The following is a 19,670-nucleotide window of genomic DNA, read 5'->3' as shown; positions in this document are numbered from 1 at the left end:
AGGAAAACAAACAAACAAAACTGTAAGACTTTTCCTTGTTTTTTCCAGTCTGGTCAACCTGGAATTACAATCAAAATTAGATATAGCTGAAAACATCTTAGCAGAATCTGAAATTGATCATTTAAAAGTTTTAAAACTGGTCATTTGGAATTACTGGAAAAGAAAACTTCTAAGACTATAAGAAGCTCCAGGAGCTCACCTTGCTAAAACAACCCCTCCCAATCCTGATCACTTAGCATTCCCCACTCCTTCCCAGAGTTAAGTGGGTATCTCAGTATGGGGATTTTTAACAGCCACAAGGGTCCATGTTAAGCCCTCTCATCCCAGATCATATTATAATCTCTTCTATCTCTTTTTTTTTTTATGCAGGAGAAGTGTAGGGACAGCAATTTGCAGAATGGCAGTGATTCTAACAGTCCTGTGCCCTTGGACACCTTGTAGCCTTTCCAGGTAAAGCTTAGAAATGTCACCTAGATCCTATACATTCTGCCCACCCTGTCCCAGAAGCTGCAAACCATCCCAGGTTTAATAAATTCTGCAGCTATGGAGGAAGGGATAGGTGGGTGGATCAGGCCTGTGGTAAAAAATTCACTGAGCCCTGCCTACAAGAATTATCACTGCTGGGACATGAGCCTTCCTGCTCTTGGTGAACTCCACATTTCTCTATTGCAATTGCAAAAATGTTTCCTATGTCTGTTTGACTCATTTCCTGATTTGTAAAGGGAAAAATAATAATGGTTGTAGTTATGGGATCAAAATGATATAATGACTGAATGCCAAAAATAATAAGATAAATAATTTCAGTCTGTGATAATCTGGAAATGCAAATTTTTATTGTTTCTGTTAAAACTGTATTTCTAAGATTGTATTTCTAAAATTTTCTCAGATTGTGATATTTGAGAGACCACTGTGAGATAGAAAGCAATTTTAATTTGGATCTTGTTGCATATGAATTGGGCTTTTAAAAAAGATGTAATAAAATTAGATAATTTGATATTTACTATGATAGCAGATATTCTCATCTGAAATCTTGGTTATTATGAAAATATATATGGTGATTTAAAGTCATAATTTCCACATATTATGCAAAGTGATTTAGAAATACATTGACCTAAAGTTCTTATAAAACTCTGTGCAAAAGTTTCTATGTCATAGAATTCCTATTGAGCAAATGAGAATCCTTAAAAAAAAAATTGGGGTATGGCTTTTAAGCCTCTTTCATCTAGGAGATATATTTATGTATGTTAATTTGAAGGTTGATGGACTATCTACATGAAATGCCAGGATGTACTTAATTTCTAGGGATATATTTAAGGAAAATTCGTTATTATGATAAAGCTAAATTAAACAGATATGTCCTTCTTGACTTACAGAAACTAAATCTCCTCTCCATTACAAACACTTCTCTGACTAAGGAACTTGGTGATATCTAGGAATTCTGTAATAACTCAGAATGTAGTTTTGTTATAATACTTTGTGAATTTATCTTAATTTATCCTAACTTAGTTTTGATGAATTCCAGTTTTAAAGGTTTATTTTTGCTTTAAGGAGGAAGAAAGTGATATCTATCATTTTAAAAGTTCCCAACTAATTTTCTTCATAAAGGTTTAGTGAACATCAGAATAAATTTTAAACTATTTTTAAAGAATGGGAAATATTTTTTGAAGAAATGTTTTAAAAGAGCTTGTGTGATTTTTAGAAGGCCTACTAAAATTTCAAAATAATTTACTGTTAAGTGAAGTTGTAATGCAGAAGAGATTTTGCTTTTTTGATCTGAATTTGTAGTCGCTCCATGGCCTAAGCAAGAGTTAAAATTTGTGTTTGAATTTATCACATGTAAAAGATTTAAATCCTGAAATATCTCATTCTTCCAGAGTGAGTATAATTAGAGAAGGATAAACAAGCTTGTGAAACAAAAACATAAATCCTTCAACCTGTAAAGTTAGTCATTAACCTCTTTGCTTTGTTTAAGCTGGAACAGGGTTCCAGTACAGACAGTTATGTTAGTAAAAAGTAGTAACTTATGACACAGCTTGTCTTATGCTTAAAATGTAAAGGAAAGCTAGATAATCTGCAGAATCAAGAGATTCGGAAAAATAAATAAAGGCCTGATTGAAAATATGGAAGGCAGATCGAAACATCTATCTGCATTATCTGGGAACAAATGGGGGTTACAAAAGAAGAAATAGACTATTAAATATTTAAATGAACTATTTTGATAACCCAGTAATAGAATAATAAATTGAACTTGTAATAAATTAATCCTCAAAGAAAAAACCTCCAGGACCAGGAGCATTTACGAATGATGTCTACCAAACATTAAAAAAACACAATTCAAATACTGTGCAAGCAGCAACAATGAGGGTTCAGATCTCTACTCATGGCACAAATGTGGTCTTGATTCCTAAAACAGGGAGAGACAAAGAGAAAAAAGAAAACTATAGACCACTATCCCTAATGAATTTTAATGCAAATTTTAAATGAAATATGAGCAAGCAGGGTGCAAAAACACATGTTAGAAAGATTGACCAGATATGACCAGGTTGGGTTTATACCAAGAATGCAGGGTTGATTCATCATAAGGAAGATTATGAATACAAGTTATTCCAAAAGTTTTAGTGCATTTCTAAGCCATTAAGGGTGAAAACTGCACTAAGATTTCTAAGATACTTTGTATAATAAATTATGTAGATAATGCAATTTAAAAATGTGATTATATTAAGAGATGCTTAAAGGGCTTTTTGACAAAATCCATTACTTATTTCTATTTAAAACCCTAGAAGCCACAGAAATAAATGGATCTTTCCTTAATATAGTATATAGTATTCATTTACCAATGACATCATGAGCATGATGTCTTGACCTACACATAAATTGGAGAATGAAGGATGAACACCAACCAATCAACCAACCAGTGTTCATTTAAATCCAAAAGCAAATATTATATGCGTTGGAGAAAACTTAGAGGCCTTTCCAGAAAAGGGTAATGTAAAGATATCTATTATCACCACTACTATTTACCAAACTGCTAAAAAAAAATGCTAGTTGTAGCAATAAGACAAGAAAAAGAAATTGAGGGAAATATACAAAGAGAAACCAAAATGATCGCTTATTTTAGATAACATGCTTAAGGAATCGATTAAAAATTAATTGAAATAGTATCAACAAACTTCTCAGCTAAAAAGACAAATCCACAGAAATCATCAGCTTTCATATTTCACTAATAAAACCAAACAAGGGGTACTCTACAGAGAAGTTCCATTTAACATGACTATGTACGCTAGAGGGTGCTTTGAAATGCCACAGTACTCAGAGAAATTGGGGATAAAGAGAGCACCTTCCTCCCAAAGTCGTTGTGGGGATCAAGTGAGATAATATTTGTAGGACACTTTGCAAACCTTAAAGAGCTTTCTATAAAAAGCTATTAAATGATTTGGGATTGTCTTGGATCAGCGTATTGCTGAGAAAAGCTGAGTCATTCACAGTTAATAATTGTTACAATGTTGCTATTACTGTATGCTTTGTATTTTGTTACTTTGTATACTGTATACTGTATACAAAGAAACATTGTATACAATGTTCTCCTGGTTCTGGTTTCTTCATTATGCATCAGTTTATGTAAGTCTTTCCAGGATTTTCTGAAATCATCCTGCTCATCATTTCCTATAGCATCTTCTTTTAGCACAATAATATTCCATTACAGTCATATACCAAAGCTTTAGCCATTTCCCAATTAATGGGCATCCCTTCAATTTCCATTTCTTAACCACCACAAAAATAACTGCCATAAATATTTTGTACAAATATGTCCTTTTCCTTTTTATTTTTATTTTTTTCTGTGTGTCTTTGGGATACAGAGCTAGCATGGTATTGCTGGGTCAAAGGGTACACACAGTTTTATAGCCTTTTGGACATAGTTCCAAATTGCTCTCCAGAATGGCTGGATCAGTTCACAAGTCCACCAACAGTGCATTAGCATTTCAGTTTTCCCATATCCCCTCCAACATGCAGCATTTCCCCTTTTTGTCACATTGGCCAATCTGATAGGTACAAAGTGGTAATTCAGAGTTGTTTAATTTTCATTTCTCAAATCAATAGTAGTTTAGAGCCCCTGAGCTGGGGTTTCACTGCTGGTAAGCAATAGGGTACCACCACTCCTCCAGCTCCTACCATGTTTGGGCCCTGCCTGGACGTTTTGGCTCCGACATGGGCACCACAGTTTGAGAAGGATGTGGATGAGTTGGAAAGCCTTCCCAAGAGGCCTGTGAGGACATTGAAAGGTGTAGTAAGGGCTCAGAGGGCACAAGAAGGCCCATCTTCCTGTGGGAGAGGACAGAGGATGCCCAGGAGCAGGGAGCAGAAATGAGAAAGAAACCGAAGGAGGCTGGATGCATGCTGTCCAAATGGAGGACTTTTACTTTTTAAGGAGAGACAAGTCAGGAAGTCTCTGCTCTTCTGGAATTCCCATTCTAATGGGGAGACAATAGATCAGGAAGGTGTCAACTGATGAATAGATCTCTTGGTCCTTTGTACTCAGTTCTAGCAAAGCAAATGCTTGGGACTTTTCTTTACTGTCACTGGTATCTGATGATGAAGCACTGGATGACACTAAGGACTTTGTGGTAAGAACTTTGGCTACAAAATAACTTACCATGTCCCTCTCCCACCTCCATCTTAGGTCTCCCATTAATTCCGGCATGCTGGTTGCCTCATCTTTACTCTCAGATCAGCTTCTCTGCCTCCCCAAGTTGGATCCAATTAGCTACTTTATCCAAAAGTATGCTTGCACTCTGAACCTTCCTTCTCCTGCTGGGTGAAGCATGTGCCCTGATGAAGGTGTCATCATATCCTCCTGCCAGCCCCATCTCCAAACAGGAATGTGGAGAATCTCCAGGGCAAAGAAGAGCAAGCCTCCTTTCTGCCCTCCACTCAAGAATGACCATTCTCACACCTGGTCACACCATTCACATTCCAGTGACTCTGAAGTCATGTGGATCATTATCCAAACCCCATTCCATACCCTCAACTGCCTGATTTCTCATTTTCATCCCCCTCAGTACAACCACCCCAAAGATCCACCCTAACTCTTCTCCCTTGCTCAGTGCCTTCTAGAATACCTGTTCCATACGCAACAAACTTCCCTCCATCTGACCTCTTTTCCTGTTCTACTCCTTCTATCTACTAGCTCTCACTGAAATCTGGCTCTTCCTCAGCCCCCAATGATATTGCCTCCTTGGCCACCCTTTCCAGATCTGGCTGCCTCTTCACTCATTCTCCTCAGCTCACTCCTTGCTTCCAGTGGTCACATCCAGTATCTCCCCCTTCATCACTCAGTAAATTCTGCTCCTTTGAGGTTCATGCTGTTTATATCTATCACCCAATCAAAATTCTAGTAGCAGTTATCTACAGACCAGATCTCCCTCCCCCCTCCCCTGGCCCAGTCACTTCCTTCCTTCCTCAATAAATATATTACTGGGCTCACAGTCTTTCTCTCCTCCCCAGCTCCTGCTGAAGTCCTGGGGAACTTCAATGTACTTACAGATTCTCCCTCAGACACCTTAACCACTCCAATGTTCACCCTGCTCAGTTCCCATGAGCTACTCCTCCACCTCACCTCAGCTACACACAAAAATGGTCACATCTTGGATTTTGCCACTGCCCGCAGATGTACCACCTGCATGGTCAAGAATTGTGAAATCCCCTTCTCCAATCATAATCCCTTGGCCTTCCCTTACGTAATCCTGCTATGACCTCCACTCCCTTGACCTTTGGATTCTTTCCCAGACCATCTTGCATCATTAGCCATTTTCTCCTGCTCATCTTGACCCCTTGGTGAAGCAGCTCAGCTCTGCACTGTCCTCCTCTCTTGAATCCCTCCCCCCCATCATATCCCCAATTGTTCCCAGCCAAACCTCAGCTTTGGATGTCTGGATCCATCATCTTCTCTTCTCCATGTGTGGTACCAAACAAAGATGGAGAAAACCATGCGATCACTCTGACTGGGTCCACTATAGCCTTATGTCACACAGCTTCCCCTGACCCTCACTGCTGCCAGACAACTCTCCTTTGCCTCCCTGATCAAGTCACTCCCCCCACTCTTCACTGAGGCTCTTCCAAACCTTCTCATTCCTCCTCAAGACTCCTCAGCTTCCTCCCCTACTCTCTCAGCTGAGATCCCTTGGCAGTGAGCTCTCTCTTCTCCTCTCTTTGTTATCTATTACTTCCATGCTCTGTCCCCCTTTTCTCTTTCACTTCTATCTCTCTTGATGAAGTGATCTCACTCCTTCCTTCCTAAGGCTGGTGGTTCCGCCTCCTCATGCGATCCCCTTCCATCCCATCTTTGCTAACAGATTGCCCTCTTTGGAATCCTCCTTCTTTCATTTATTTTTCTTCTCCTTCTCTGCTGGCTCATTCCCTATCATTTACAAACATATCCTTGGCTCCCTTACTCAGCTCCTATGGATTTCACCTTTTCAGTATCTCTCATCTCTCCAGTACTCCCTTCTCTCTTCTGACAGCCTTCCCTCCCCCATCTCCCCTGCAGACCCTCTCCACTTCACACCTGGACTCTTGTCATAGCTTTTAAGGGTTCTGCCTGCCTCAAGTCTCTTCCCACTCCAGTCAATCCTCCACTCAGCCCATAAAATGGTTTTCCTAAAATGAAGATTCAACCATGTCACCCTCTACTCCATAAACTCCAGTAGCTCCCAATCACCTCCAGGAGCAAAAACAAAATTCTCTGTTTATCCTTCAGAGTCTTTCCTCTCCTACCTTTCCAGTCTTCTCACACCTGGCTCTTTTGATTCAATGAGCCTAGCCTCCGGGCTGTTCCATGAACAAGATTCATCTTCTCTCCACTCTGGCTGTCCCACATACTTGCAATGCTTTCCCTCCTTTTCTCTGACTACTGACCTCTCTGGCTTCAAGTCCCAGCTAAAATTCCAACTTCTAAAGGAAATTCTTCCTTTCCCAACCCTTCTTAATTCTATTGAGGTTTAGGGGTGCTGGGGACCCCAAAATACTGACACGCTGGGTCCTGCTCAAATGAATTTGACTCAAGCCTTTTTAAAGCCTAAGAAAACAAAGTTTATTAAAGATTCGCCTTACTGGGTTGACTCTTAAGAAGCCTAAGCATTTGTAAGGCTTGTTTTCACAAGTGGACCAGACAGAATCTCAGCTAGACAGAATCTGAGTTGGATTGAATGTGAGCACCTTTGTGGAGGAAAGATGAAACTTAAATACAGAAATGACTGTAGGAGGGATCTGGGGATGGTCTGGTAATCTAGGGTGATGGGAGGAGGGCTTTAGGAAGGGTCTTAAGGAGAAGCCCAAGGAGGGGGTGACTGGTCTAGGGTTGGAAACTGCTGGAGGCAATCAGGAGATATCAGACAATGGAGGGCCTGGGCCAGAAGCAGGTGTCTCTAGGTAGTCTGGGGTCCCAGGGATCATCTCCACAGATCAAACCCAGGGAGGATCCTCATGGGAGTGGCTGGTAATAGGGAGAAAGGGAGGAATATCAAAAGAATGCTAAACAAAAGATAGGGAGAATCCGGCCTAGGAGAAATGGAAGGGAAATCCAAGGCGCTCCCCGCTAAAGTCAGACTTTCTGGTGGCCCTTCAGACTAATGGGACAAAAGACCTCTGGATACAAAGGGAAAAGATCTTGGCTTGGGCTCGTACCCCATCAATTCCAGGGACTTCCCTGTGCTAACGATCTCCTATTTATCCTGTGTGTATAATGTTGCTTGTGTATACTGTTTGCATGTTCACCTCCCACATTAAACTGTGAGTCCTTTGGGGGCAGAAACTGTCTTTTCCCTCTTTCTGTATCCCCAGGACTTAGCACGGTGCCTGACCCATAGTAGGGATTTAATACATGTTGGTTAAATGACCCTTTTTTTGTCCCTCTCATGGTCTGTGGTTTGTCCTTCATTCTTGAAGAGGATCATGACATCAGAGAAGTGATGCCCTGACATGCATGGGTCCTTTGAAGTGGGGAGACCCTGCAGGCAGGGTGGGCCATCTCCATCAGTGGTTAGCGGAGGATCATAGGACCCTCCCAATCCGGGGAGGTAGGTGCTTTTATTACCTGTATTCTTTAATTCAGTAAACTGAAGCTTAAAAGGGGAAAGTGACTTCCCCAGGGTCACGCAGTGAGTGTGAATCAGTGGGTTCCCCTTCCCTGGAATTCTCCAGGCCACCACTAGCCCTGCCTAACTGGCGCCTGTCCCCAGGGTGCTGAGGGGAGAATGCTGTACTTCCTGTCTGGTATGGCAGCACAGGTACGTGGAGAACCACAATAAGAATCTCTTTTCCTGCTGTGGTCTGGTCCATCTCTCAAGGATCCTTTCCCCCTTCTCCACCCCATTTACCTGATGAATCCTATGAATGAGGTACCTGGCCAGAGGCCTGGGTCAGTGCTGCTGGAGGGCCTTGCCTGGCCTGGGGAGAGGAAGTCCTAAGGCAGGGGCATCCCCAGATGTCAGAATTCCCCATCCCCATCTGGCAGTAACTAGCTGATTCCTCCTCAGGTTGCTCATATGTAGGTGGGACTGAATTCCTCCGAGCTCCTGGGAACCAGTCCCAGGTTCCACAAAAGCAGAACTGTGGATCTGATCCAAGGCTGCTCTTTACAGAGGGGGCATGGCAAGCTGAGACTTTTGGGAAGGGTCGTCCGGTTCCCAAAGGGCTTGAGTCATATGGTTTCCCCAGTCCCGGAAAGCTCAGAGAGGGTCAGATTCTAGGATGGGATGGGAGGGAGGTAGTCAGTGTTGGAATCATCATGGCAGGAGGGGTGTTATTCACGACCCCAGAGTATGCGGACCAGGGCCCTCCGAGGACTCTGGTCCCTTCCACTTCCAGGGCAGCCAATCAAAGGATGAGCAGAAAGAGAGCTTTGTACAAACAAAGTGGTTTATTGGATACAAAGGGGCCAGGTGGGGGAGCGGAGGCAAGTGGAGAGAGGCCACACCCAGAATGAAGAAAAGCCACAAGATGGGGGTGGGGTTTAAACCCAGAGACTGGGTTTAAACATGGGGCGGAAGTGCGGTAAGTCAATTGCCTGGAAATAAATCTGAGTAGTGAGGGATCTCACTCGGGTTCGTGACAACCCTCTTGAGGGCGATGATGCCGGTGGCCAGCAGCGCGGTGAGCACAATGACGATCAGAAGGGAGAAGATCAGCGCGAAGATGTTGAGACACTTGGCGGTGGACCCATAGCTCCGGGCCCCGTTTAGGTCACCCACCACCTTCCGGTCCCGGGCCTGGCGGGGGGAGAGAGACAGGAGAGCCAGGGTTAGTGGGAGGGGAGAGGAGAACGCACAAGTCACGCAAACACCCACTGGCGACTCGCGCCCTGGCCCGCGCCCAGTGGCACACTCCCGCGCACATGCGTCTCAGTGACCCTACCCACCTTTACTGAAAAGACCAGCGCCATAAACCCCAGGCAGCAAAAGTTCATGTACAACGTGTTGAACACGGACCAGACCAAGAAATCATTGGCAGGAGGCTCGTAGGAGTGGACGTTGATGATGGTGGAAGCGGATTCCCGTCCCGGCGTCCGCAGCTCTCGCTCCTCCGAGAGGAGCTCGTAGTTGGGGGGAGAAAAGGCGCGGTTGATTTGCCCCAGGGCTTGGGGCAGATGTGTCTGGTTGGAGTTCATGGCGCAGGAAGACTGTAGCACTGCGAGCCCGGAGCGCAGGGAGCTTCACCGCAGGCTGCTGCCAGTCCGAAGCCACAGGAGTTGTTGAGGCAGCCGGGAAGAGAGAATTTGGTAGGAGGAGCCCTACATCCGCTGGCCCATCTCTCCTCCCCTCGCTCCCCTCTGCTGAGTCGGGGCCAACTTTCTATTTCCTGAGATAGCAGAGCTGTAGAAAAATAGAAACTTTCGAAGCTGGCACCCGCAGGTGTCCGCTGAAGCTCTCCCCTGCCTTCGAAGCTGGAGCCTTGGAATGACCTCCATTCCGTCTGACCCAGGAGGAGAGGGGCATGGAGTGATTCCCCTCACCTTAAACCCAGGCTGTAGAGGGAGCTTGGCCATCCTGTAGTTTCTCAGCCTCCCAATGGACAGGTCTGCTAGACTGAGCTTTTCCTGTCCATTCTAATGGTCAGTCCCACTCAAAGACGGTCCTGCCTTTGATCTGGCTCTCACTTCCTTGTTCCCGAACCACCAAATTCTTTAATCTAGTCATGCTTTATCATCCTATCTACCTTAGGACCCCATCTTCACAGGGACCTGTGGTCCCTCTGCTCCTCTGTTCTTTCCCGGCCCTGGCTACACTCACACCTTGATGACACCAAGTAATGACGCCACCAACTGTGGGTGTCCTCAAGCTCCGTCATGGGTCCTCTTCTCGTCTGTGTGTATGTGTGTGCGTGTGTACATCCTTGCCGAAGAAGACCATGCCATCAGAGAAATGATGACATGACTTGCACTTGACTTTGTTTTGAGTGAGGGAGGGCTGTGCAGGTCACCAGCCTCACTTCTCCTCCAGAGCCATCTGAGTCCAGTGACCAGATATTCCTCAGGATGACTGGAGATGACCCAGGATGAGGTAGTTGGGGAGAAGTGACTTGCCCAAGGTCACACAGCTAGTGAGTGTCAAGTGTCTGAGGTGAGATTTGAACTCAGGTCCTCCTGACTCCTGCAGTGGTGCTCTATCCACTGCACCACCTAGCTGCCCTTCTCCTCTTCTACTATTTATACTGTCTATGCTACTTCTATACTAGCAATACTGTCTATAGTACTTCTATACGATCTCACTTGGTAATTTCATCACCAATTCCCAATTGAATCCCACTTATGCAAAGATCATCTCTATGCAGATGAATTCCACATCTAAATATCCAGGATTAACCTCTCTCCTGACCTCCCTCTTGGACACGTGGAACTGGGCTCCGGTGGACATTTCAAGCTCAACATGTCCAAAACAGAACTCATCATGCTGCCTCTCAAATTCTCCCCTCTCCCATTAGGATGCTGTCCCAGTCTCCCAAGCTCACAACCTCTGGGCCACCTTCCCATTCTAGCACTGCCCCACATAGCCAGTCTGTGGCCAAGCCTTTTCATTTCTCCCTTCACAGCATCCTTCCTCTGATCTCTTTCTCTCCACTCCCATTGGCCCTTTTTCTTGTGCAGACCCTCATCACCTAGAACTTGGGGGAGGTGGGGATCTGCCTGCCTCCAGTCTACTCTCCATTCAGCCTCCAAAGTGATTTCCCCTGTCACCCCTTGTTCAGTGAGCACCAGGGGTTCCCTGTGGCCCCTAGGAAGTATAGAATGCAAAATCTTCTGTAGGGCAAAGAACCTCATAACTGGTTTCTTCCTACCTTTCCAGTCTTCCTACTGTAGATCTCTCCCTAAACCATTTTTTGAACCCCCAGAATATGAGAAAGGCCTAAAAAATGTCTCTTCTAAATCAGGAGACATTTTGGTCCACTCTGAGCTTAACCTACCATAATGCTTTGTGTATTCTGGCATAACAGACATGCTTTGTTTTGTTCTCTGAGTGAACTCAAAATGCCCCTTCCTGTGTCAACAACTACATGGCCAGATGATACGGACCGGGAGAATTCTTCTGTTTACAACCACTAAAGACAGGACACCTGGGACCTGGGACAATATCTTGAATATTGGGACTTTTCTTATCTTGGTATTTTATGGACATGGGCTACCTAGGGGAAGCAGACATCCTGGATCTGTGATTTCAGTTGACACCTTGGCATTCTCCTATCTCATTGTATTTACAACGTATTTGATCAAGACATTCCTTTCTCATATCACTGTTAACACATCTGGAGACCATCATTCTGGTGGACAGGGGCTTTCAGGAAGAGAGGGAAGTGCTCTGAGGATGGAAGGTCTGCTCTGTCTGTCCCTCCTTGGGGTAACTGGCTCACAGTGAGCTCCCATGTGGTATATCTATACACATGTTCCGCAAGCTTTGAGAGAGATAAACACCCCCACGCAGCCCAGTTTTGTTTGTCTTTCTGAGAAGGAATTTAGTCATATCTTACCCATCACTTTCCTCCCTGCTGTCTATGGCCCACACAGCACCCTCCACCTCCCCTCTCTGGAGCTCTCTGTCCTCAGCTCTGTTCTTGGTTCCTGCAGAGACCTTTCCACATGTCTCCTTCTGCTAGTGTCCCTATCTTGTAGTTATTTTGACATTCATCTCTCCCATTAGAAGGTAATACCTTTCTTTGTTTTTGCCTTTCTTTATCTTCCCAGGGCTTGGCTCAGAGCCTGGTACCTGGTGAGAGTTTCACAAAGCTTGCTGACTGACTAATGAATTGGCCTGTTTTACCCGAAGCCGTGGACCAGGAATTGCTTGGATTGTACAGCACCCAGGAGAGATGGAAAGTATCTAGTTCGCAATGCCACAAGCTGCTTCCTGTTCCACTGGTTTTCAGTAGCTGTTTCCTGGCCAGGAGGGCACTGCTATTTGCTGTCTGTGTGTTTCGTTCTTAAAAGAGTCTTTTGTGTCCAAGAGGAAATAAGTATATGTCCCATACCCTCTTCATATTGTACTTTGTTGAGAACCTTCCTACCCCCCCTTTCTTGGGGGAAAACCTTAAATAAGAACCAAAACCTTAGTTATAAGTAAGGGTTTAAGGAGGTGAAGAGTTAGGAGCCAGAACCCACCTGGTCTCAGACCACATGGCTGAACCCAGACCAAAGGGGCCCCTGTGTGAAAAGGAAGTGGGCCCTTTCATGTTCGACAAGGATAAGGAGAGGCTTGGAAATCCAATGCTGTTGGGAAGAGGGGTTGGGTTCCTGGCATGATCCCTAGCTTAGGGAGTCCAGGACAGGAGAGAAGGGACAAGGAAGGGAATGAGGCATCATCTAATGAAAGTCAGGTTTCAGGGAGTGGGAAGTAGAAGAAACCTGAGAGTCAATCAGTCCGTAAGCACTGATTAAGCCACTGCTGTGTGCCAGGCAGTGGGCTAAACCCTGAGGACACAAAGAAAAACAAAGACAGTCCTTGCTCTCAGAGCTATCCCAGGCTAATAAGGAGATCAGCTGGCCATCTGCTAAGCCCAGATAAGATGTGGGCAGGATAAATCAATGAAGGGAGTTGGTAGAAGTCACCTTGGAAGGGGTGAGTTTCTCTTTGGAGGAAGGGTTAACATGGCTCAGGACCAGAAGAGAAACTGGGTGAGAGGATGCACAGACAGAGACAGAGATGGAGAGAGGGGGGAGAGAGAGAAGAAAGAAAGAAAGAAAGAAAGAGAGAGAGAGAGAGAGAGAAAGAAAGGAAGGAAGGAAGGAAGAAAGGAAGAAAGAAAGAATTGGGGGAGGGGAACAATGTTGACCACTGTGCCATTATAATGACCAAACTTGGCCCCAGAGAAGTCCTGAGGGGTCAGAGCACAAGGGTACGGTGAAGAAGGAGAGTCCAGATTCTGTAATAGAAATCCACAAATGTCCAAAAAACACAGCAGAACAAATCCTGATTAGGAAATCCAGGAACTCCCAGTGAGTCATTTTTTCCAGCCCTGGTCCTTGTGGGGACACAAAGGGAGGTCTGGGAGTGCAGGGTCTATAGGGCACATTCCAGCCCCCAGGGAAGCTGGGCCTGAGTACAAGAAGAGGTCCCAGGCCTGCCCAGGAACTTCCTGAGCCCAAGCAGGACCAACTCACAGCTTTATCACTTGCTCTCTCCATCTGCATGTTTGGGTCACAGAGGCAGGAGGACCTGTTGGGGGAGGGAGCAGTCAGGGGCCCTGAGCTGTACTCAAGTGAGTGTTAAGTTCCAGAACAGCAGCATCAGGACATGGCTTAGACTCCTGGAGCAGAGCAGGGTCTCAGGTCCAGCCTCCAGCCCAGTCTTGTTTACGAAGAGGAAAACCCGGAGCAAGAATCCTGGACTGGAGATAAGCCTGCATTTCTTTCCCTCAGAACCAGCAGAGTTTCCCAGGAAGCTGAGCGAGGGTGAAGGCCAACAGTATCTATCACTTCCAGCCAAGGGTAAGGAACAGGGCTGCTGCCCATTCCCAAACCCAGGTCAGCAGCTGAAGAAATTCAGATCAGGACTGCCAGGATCAGACTTTACCCAGATCAGACCACTTGGGGCACACCAAGGACTTACAGTTTCCCAGGCTGAGCTGGCCCTGAGACCCAGAATAAATAGTCAATTAGCAAACATTTATTAAGCCCCTACTGTGTACCAGGCACTGCCTCAGGACTGGGGGATACAAAGGAAAGACTCCCTCAAGGCGTTGACGATGTTATGGGGAGACAACAGGCAAAAAATCTGTACAAAGAAGTTATGAAAAACATAAATAGGAAATGATTAACAGGTAGTTGGCACACTAATCAACAGGGGTTTGCATGTGAAGACTTTTCTGGGTGGAATGAGTAGATAACAACAATTTGCAGTTTACAGCAATGAAGATGCCTGAAGCAGGTGCTTGGGTAGACATCAAAGACACCAAAGTCATCTACCCCATTCCAGGCCATTGCGTCATCTGGACTTTTGTCCTGCTGCCAGACTTGGATGACTCTGGGAGAGAAAGTCAAGACATCACCCCATCCTCTTCAACAATGAAGGACAAACACCAGGCAGAGTAGTGGATGGAGTGCCAAGACTAGTCAGGAAAACTCATCAACCTGAGTTTCAATCTGACTGTGTTACCCTGGGCAAGTCATTTAACCCCGTGTGCCTCAGTTTCCTTATCTTGAAAATGAGCTGGACAAAGAAATAGCAAACCATTCCAGTGTCTTTGCCAGGAAAGCCCCAAGTGGGGTACTGAAGTCAGACAGACTGAACAACAAAGTAGGAGGAGGGCCCTAGAAGGAAGAGGGGTTGGAGAAGTCTTCCTGAAGAAAGCTGGGTGAGCCAGTAGTCAAGGCAGAGGAGGGAGAGCACTCCAGGAACAGGGGCTAGCCAGAGAGAATACTCAGAGCCAAAGAATGGAGGGTCTTGTTTGAGGAACATCCAGGAGCCTGATGTTTCAAAATCCGAAGATATTTGTTGGGGAGGAAGGTGTAAAGGAACTGGAAAGGGAGAGGGAAGATGATAAAGGTCTGAAGACCAAACAGAACATTTTGTTTTTTCCACTCGAGGTGATGGGGAGCCACTGGAGGCTATTGAGTAGGGGGTGACACGGTCAAACCCAGGCTTTAGGGATGTCACCTTGGTGGTTGAATGGAGGATGGATGGAGTGGAGAGATTTGAGCCAGGCAAATCCACCAGCTGATACTGCAATAATCCAGAGGCAATGGGATGAGGGCCTGCACTGGAGTCAGGGCAGGGGCAAGGCAGAGAAGGGGGGCATCTTGGAGGGATCCTGCAAACGTCAAACTGACACGTCTTGGTACCATATTGGATATGTGGGGGAGGGTAAGAGATAGAAAAGATACAGGATCACTTCCTAGGTTGTGAGCCTGGAAGGCTGAAGGAATGATGATGTCCTCAACTGCAATAAGGGGCTTTGAAGGTGAAGGTGGGGTGTTGGGGGAATATAATGAGTTAAGTTGTGGACATGTTGAGTTAAAAAATGTCTATGAGAATTTTTTTTTAAAAAAAAAAAGATGTCTATGACACATCCAGTGTCCACTGGAGACGTGGGACTGGAGGTAAATTTTAGGATTTTCAATCAAGAAGGGAAGGGAAGGGAAGAGGGAAGGGAAGGGAAGAGGGAAGGGAAGGGAAGAGGGAAGGGAGGAGAAGAGGAGGGGAGGGGAGGGGAAGGGAAGTTGGAGAGTATGACGAGGATGAGGATCCAGCAAAAAAAAAAAAAAAAGACTGAGGAATGAACAGTCAGAAAGGGAGGAGGAAAACCAGAAGTAAGGGTTGTCCTGAAAACCTAGAGAGAAGAAAATGTCCAGAAGAGAGTGAGCAACAGCATGAAAGGCTGCAGCAGAGAGGTCAAGGAGAAGGAGGACTGAGAGCCTGCCACTGTATTTGGGAGCTATGTAGAGAATGGTTTTAATGGAATGATGAGGAGCTAAAGATGGATTGGGGAGAGAGAGACAGAGAGACAGGCAGATGGAGACAGGAGAAAGAGAAAGAGGAAAAGAGAGGGAAGGAGGAAGAAAGAGACAGCAGAGATTGAGAAGACAAGACTCAGCATTCCCAAGAAATCAACAGAATGGCCCAAAAGGATAGAAGTTCCCCTCAGATCCTCTCCCAGATCTATCGAAAAGTCCATAAAGGAGGGGCAAAAGAACAAACAATAAGAAAGAATACTGTAGGATTTTGTGGTGGGTTTTATTTATTTTCTTATAAAAGTGCTAGTAGGGTGATAAAGAACACAAAACCAGAGGAAGAGAAGGATTCCAGAATTTATATTGGGGATGAAAATTGTCCAATCTACAATCAAGAGGCTGAGGCATAGCTCTGAGCCAATGGCATTTTATGAAGGGTCCATGGGCCTCTCAGATCTTCCACATAATCTGAGATATCCCAGTCTTCCAGGACCTTGTTTTTACTGGGTTTCATACCCAAATATGCAGGAGACATGGCAAAATACAGACTCTCCTTGGTTGATAGATCTTGCTCTCAGAGGCCAAGAATGAAATATAAGCAGCATGAGGCCATCTCCACTAACTGAGTGGTCCTAAGATAGTCACTTGCTCATGTTGGACAAGACACAAAAATAAGTTGGGGGACTTTCCAAAGTATCAAGGCATCCTGCCCATGCTAGGTTTGGACCTAGAATTTGATCAAAATAGGATGGAGATATCTTTACCATCACTGTTGTGGTTGCCCAAGTGAGCCTCAGAACTTGGTACACATGAGGTGAACATTACTTTAAAGATTGAGGCCCACTCTAAGAGCCTAGCTATCCCTTTACGATTTATGTTGTAGCAAACTGACTGGAATAGAGTAGGGTTTCAAATGAATTATTTCTCACACCCCCATTCTCACACCCCTAGATGCCAGGTGACCTTGAAAACCATTCTCGGGAGCCACAAACTTAGGGAACTCCTATCCCTGTCAGCTAGAACCATGTTGTAGGCACCACTGATCACCACCAAGATGGACATTGCCGCTGTCCCAGGAAATGGCAGCATATTGGTTGTCAGTCTCTTACCACCACCACACTAGACAGAAAGAACGGCATAAGCTAAAATGGACATTTTTGATCACATAAAATTAGAAAGCTTTTATTTCCAAATGAATCTAACGTAGTTAAAATGATGATAGAAATGGATAACTGGGGGAAATCTTTGCAACAAGCCTCTCCCATAAAGATTGCAGATATATGAGAAAATGACTCCACTTTTTCAAAATAAGAGCCATTCCCCAACAAATAAATGCCCAGGGATATGAAGTAGATTTACAGTCAAGTTGCAAACATGATGCCCGTGGCCATCAGCGAGATGAGCAAAATGGTAAGCAGAAGAGAGAAGATCAACGCGAAGATGTTGAGACACTTGGCGGTGGACCCATAGCTCCGGGCCCCGTTTAGGTCACCCACCACCTTCCGGTCACGGGCCTGGGGAGGAGAGAGACAAGAGAGCCAGGGTTAGTGGGAGGGGAGAGGAGAACTCACAAGTCATGCAAACACACACTGGTGACTCGCACCCTGGCACTCGCCCAGTGGCACATGTCCACGCACATGCGTTCCAACGATCCTACCCACCTTTACTGAAAAGACCAGCGCCATAAAACCCAGGCAGCAAAAGTTCATGTACAACGTGTTGAACACGGACCAGACCAAGAAATCCTTCGCGGGAGGCTCGTAGGAGTGGACGTTGATGATGGTGGAGGCAGGATCCTCCTGCGTCTTCTGCAGCTCTAGGTCCTCAGGGTGCTGCTCATAATTGAGCGGAGGAAAAATGTGATTGATTTGCCCCAGGGGGACTGTCTGGTTGGTGTCCATGGCGCGGGAAGCCTATAGTACTGCGAGCCTGGAGCGCGGGGAGCCTGGAGCACAGGGAGCGCAGAGCACCGGAAGCCTGGAGCTCCCGGAGCTTGGAGCGCGGGGGGAGCCTGGAGCGCAGGGAGCCTGGAGAACGGGAAACATTCACTGCAGGCTGCTGCCAATACTGAGTCCGAAGCTGCATGAGCTGTAGAGGCAGCCGGGAAGAGAGAATTTGGTAGGAGGAGCCCCACATCTGCTGCCCCACCTCTCCGCCCCTCGCTCCTCTCTGCTGAGTCTGGGCCAACTTTCTATTTCCTGAGATAGCAGAGCTGTAGAAAAATAGAAACTTTCGAAGCTGGCACCCGCAGGTGTCCGCTGAAGCTCTCCCCTGCCTTCGAAGCTGGAGCCTTGGAATGACCTCCATTCCGTCTGACCCAGGAGGAGAAGGGCATGGAGTGATTCCCCTCAGCCTAAGCCCAAGCTGGGAAGGGAGCTTGGCCAATTGCCCACTAACCCATCGGTAGTTTCTCAACCTCCCATTGGACAGGTCTGCTAGACTGAGCTTCTTCTGTCCATTGTAATGGTCAGTCCCACTCAAAGATGGTCCTGCCTTTGATCTGGCTGTCACCCCCAAGCTTCTCACTTCCTTGTTACCGAACTACCAAATTCCCTCATCTAGTCACTTTATCATTCCAACCTTAAACTGCCTGCTTCACTAACTGTAACTGAGGACTGGATTCAGTTACTAATGCTCTCATGTAGTTGAGAGTAAACATTGTAAACTGACTTCTTAATTAAGTGGTCTGTTAAGAACTGGTTGACTCAGGGTGTCCATGCAGAGCGTTTCAGCATGCCTGTGAAACATGGACAGTCTACCAGCACCATGGCAAGAAACTGAATCGCTTCCATTTGAACTGTCTTAGGAAGATTCTGAAGATCACCTGGCAGGATAAGGTACCAGACACTGAGGTGTCAGCTCAGCTGAACTGCCAAGTATTCAAACTCTGCTTCAGAGAGCTCAACTCCAATGGGTTGGCCACTTTATTCGAATGCAAAATGTATGCTTGCCAAAAAGACTATTTTATGGAAAACTCACAAAGGGCAGGCGATCACATGGTGGCTAGAAGAATCGATACAAGGATACTCTCAAGGTCTCTCTTAAGAACTTTAGAATTGATTGTGTGACATGGGAGACACTGGCACAGGACTGCCCAGCATGACATGCCCACATCAGAGAAGATGCTGTGCTCTATGAGTAAAGCAGAATTGAGACAGCTCAAAAGAAACAGAGGATGCATAAATTTGGAGGGTCCACTCCAAATGTTCACAAGGACTCTTTGTGAGTAGAGCATTCCAAGCATGTGTTGATCTGATCAGTCACAGTCTGACACATTGAAACTTGAATCTAGCTTAGTGATGTCTTCCAGGAATGAAGGATGACAAACACCCAACCAACCAGTCATTAATGGAGAGAATGGTCACCCAATCAGTGATGAGTAGAGTCTGGGAAAGAATGACCTTCCTTATTTCTGATACAAGAGAGAACATGCATGACTCCAAACCCTTTGGGGGCCAATTCCAGACACATGGAGAGAGATAGACAGCTTTGGAAGGCAGTCATGGGGGTAAAGCCCACACCTCAACCTGACCCTGATCTCCGTCTTGACTCTACCTATTTCAGGGAATTTCTACTTGGACTCCATCAGGGCCTCTCTCTCAACTGAGTTTGATCTCTCACTGCCCTCTAAAGAGCCATTCACTTCTGTGTACATTTTACCCTGTAGAACTCCCCCAAATTCTGTCTGCTCTCTGCTCAGATAAATGGGTCTAGCTGCTGTTTACTATTTGTGATGCTA

The 19,670-nt window shown here is 45.6% G+C and overlaps 2 protein-coding genes and 1 long non-coding RNA gene across 3 annotated transcripts; 1 reads left to right on the top strand and 2 right to left on the bottom strand.

The window, feature by feature from the left end:
- Positions 1–8,895: 8,895 nt before the first annotated feature.
- Positions 8,896–10,058, bottom strand: LOC140524789 (dispanin subfamily A member 2b-like). The gene is made up of 2 exons (XM_072639578.1): positions 9,413–10,058; positions 8,896–9,263 (listed from the first exon to the last, which is right to left on the bottom strand). Exons 1-2 carry the CDS (start codon positions 9,659–9,661, stop codon positions 9,054–9,056), a joined length of 459 nt encoding a protein of 152 aa, XP_072495679.1. The 5' UTR covers positions 9,662–10,058; the 3' UTR covers positions 8,896–9,053.
- A 99-nt stretch (positions 10,059–10,157) lies between these two features.
- Positions 10,158–12,517, top strand: LOC140524791 (uncharacterized). The gene is made up of 2 exons (XR_011973834.1): positions 10,158–10,613; positions 12,230–12,517. It is a non-coding gene; the product is annotated as an uncharacterized lncRNA (long non-coding RNA).
- A 4,568-nt stretch (positions 12,518–17,085) lies between these two features.
- On the bottom strand, positions 17,086–17,832 carry LOC140524790 (dispanin subfamily A member 2b-like). Its single transcript, XM_072639579.1, has 2 exons — positions 17,593–17,832; positions 17,086–17,445 (listed from the first exon to the last, which is right to left on the bottom strand). Exons 1-2 carry the CDS (start codon positions 17,830–17,832, stop codon positions 17,293–17,295), a joined length of 393 nt encoding a protein of 130 aa, XP_072495680.1. The 3' UTR covers positions 17,086–17,292.
- Positions 17,833–19,670: the final 1,838 nt, after the last annotated feature.

The sequence above is a fragment of the Notamacropus eugenii genome, chromosome 2 (assembly GCF_028372415.1).
Source record: "Notamacropus eugenii isolate mMacEug1 chromosome 2, mMacEug1.pri_v2, whole genome shotgun sequence".
Lineage (NCBI taxonomy): Eukaryota > Metazoa > Chordata > Mammalia > Diprotodontia > Macropodidae > Notamacropus > Notamacropus eugenii.
This window is presented reverse-complemented; position numbering and strand designations above follow the sequence as displayed.

Coding starts and splice junctions, on each gene's coding strand:
- LOC140524789 (XM_072639578.1), bottom strand. CDS start 9,661: ATGAACTCCAACCAGACACATCTGCCCCAAGCCCTGGGGCAAATCAAC. Junction 9,264..9,412: donor CGCTGGTCTTTTCAGTAAAG/GTGGGTAGGGTC, acceptor TCCCCCCGCCAG/GCCCGGGACCGGAAGGTGGT.
- LOC140524790 (XM_072639579.1), bottom strand. CDS start 17,832: ATGGACACCAACCAGACAGTCCCCCTGGGGCAAATCAATCACATTTTT. Junction 17,446..17,592: donor CGCTGGTCTTTTCAGTAAAG/GTGGGTAGGATC, acceptor TCTCCTCCCCAG/GCCCGTGACCGGAAGGTGGT.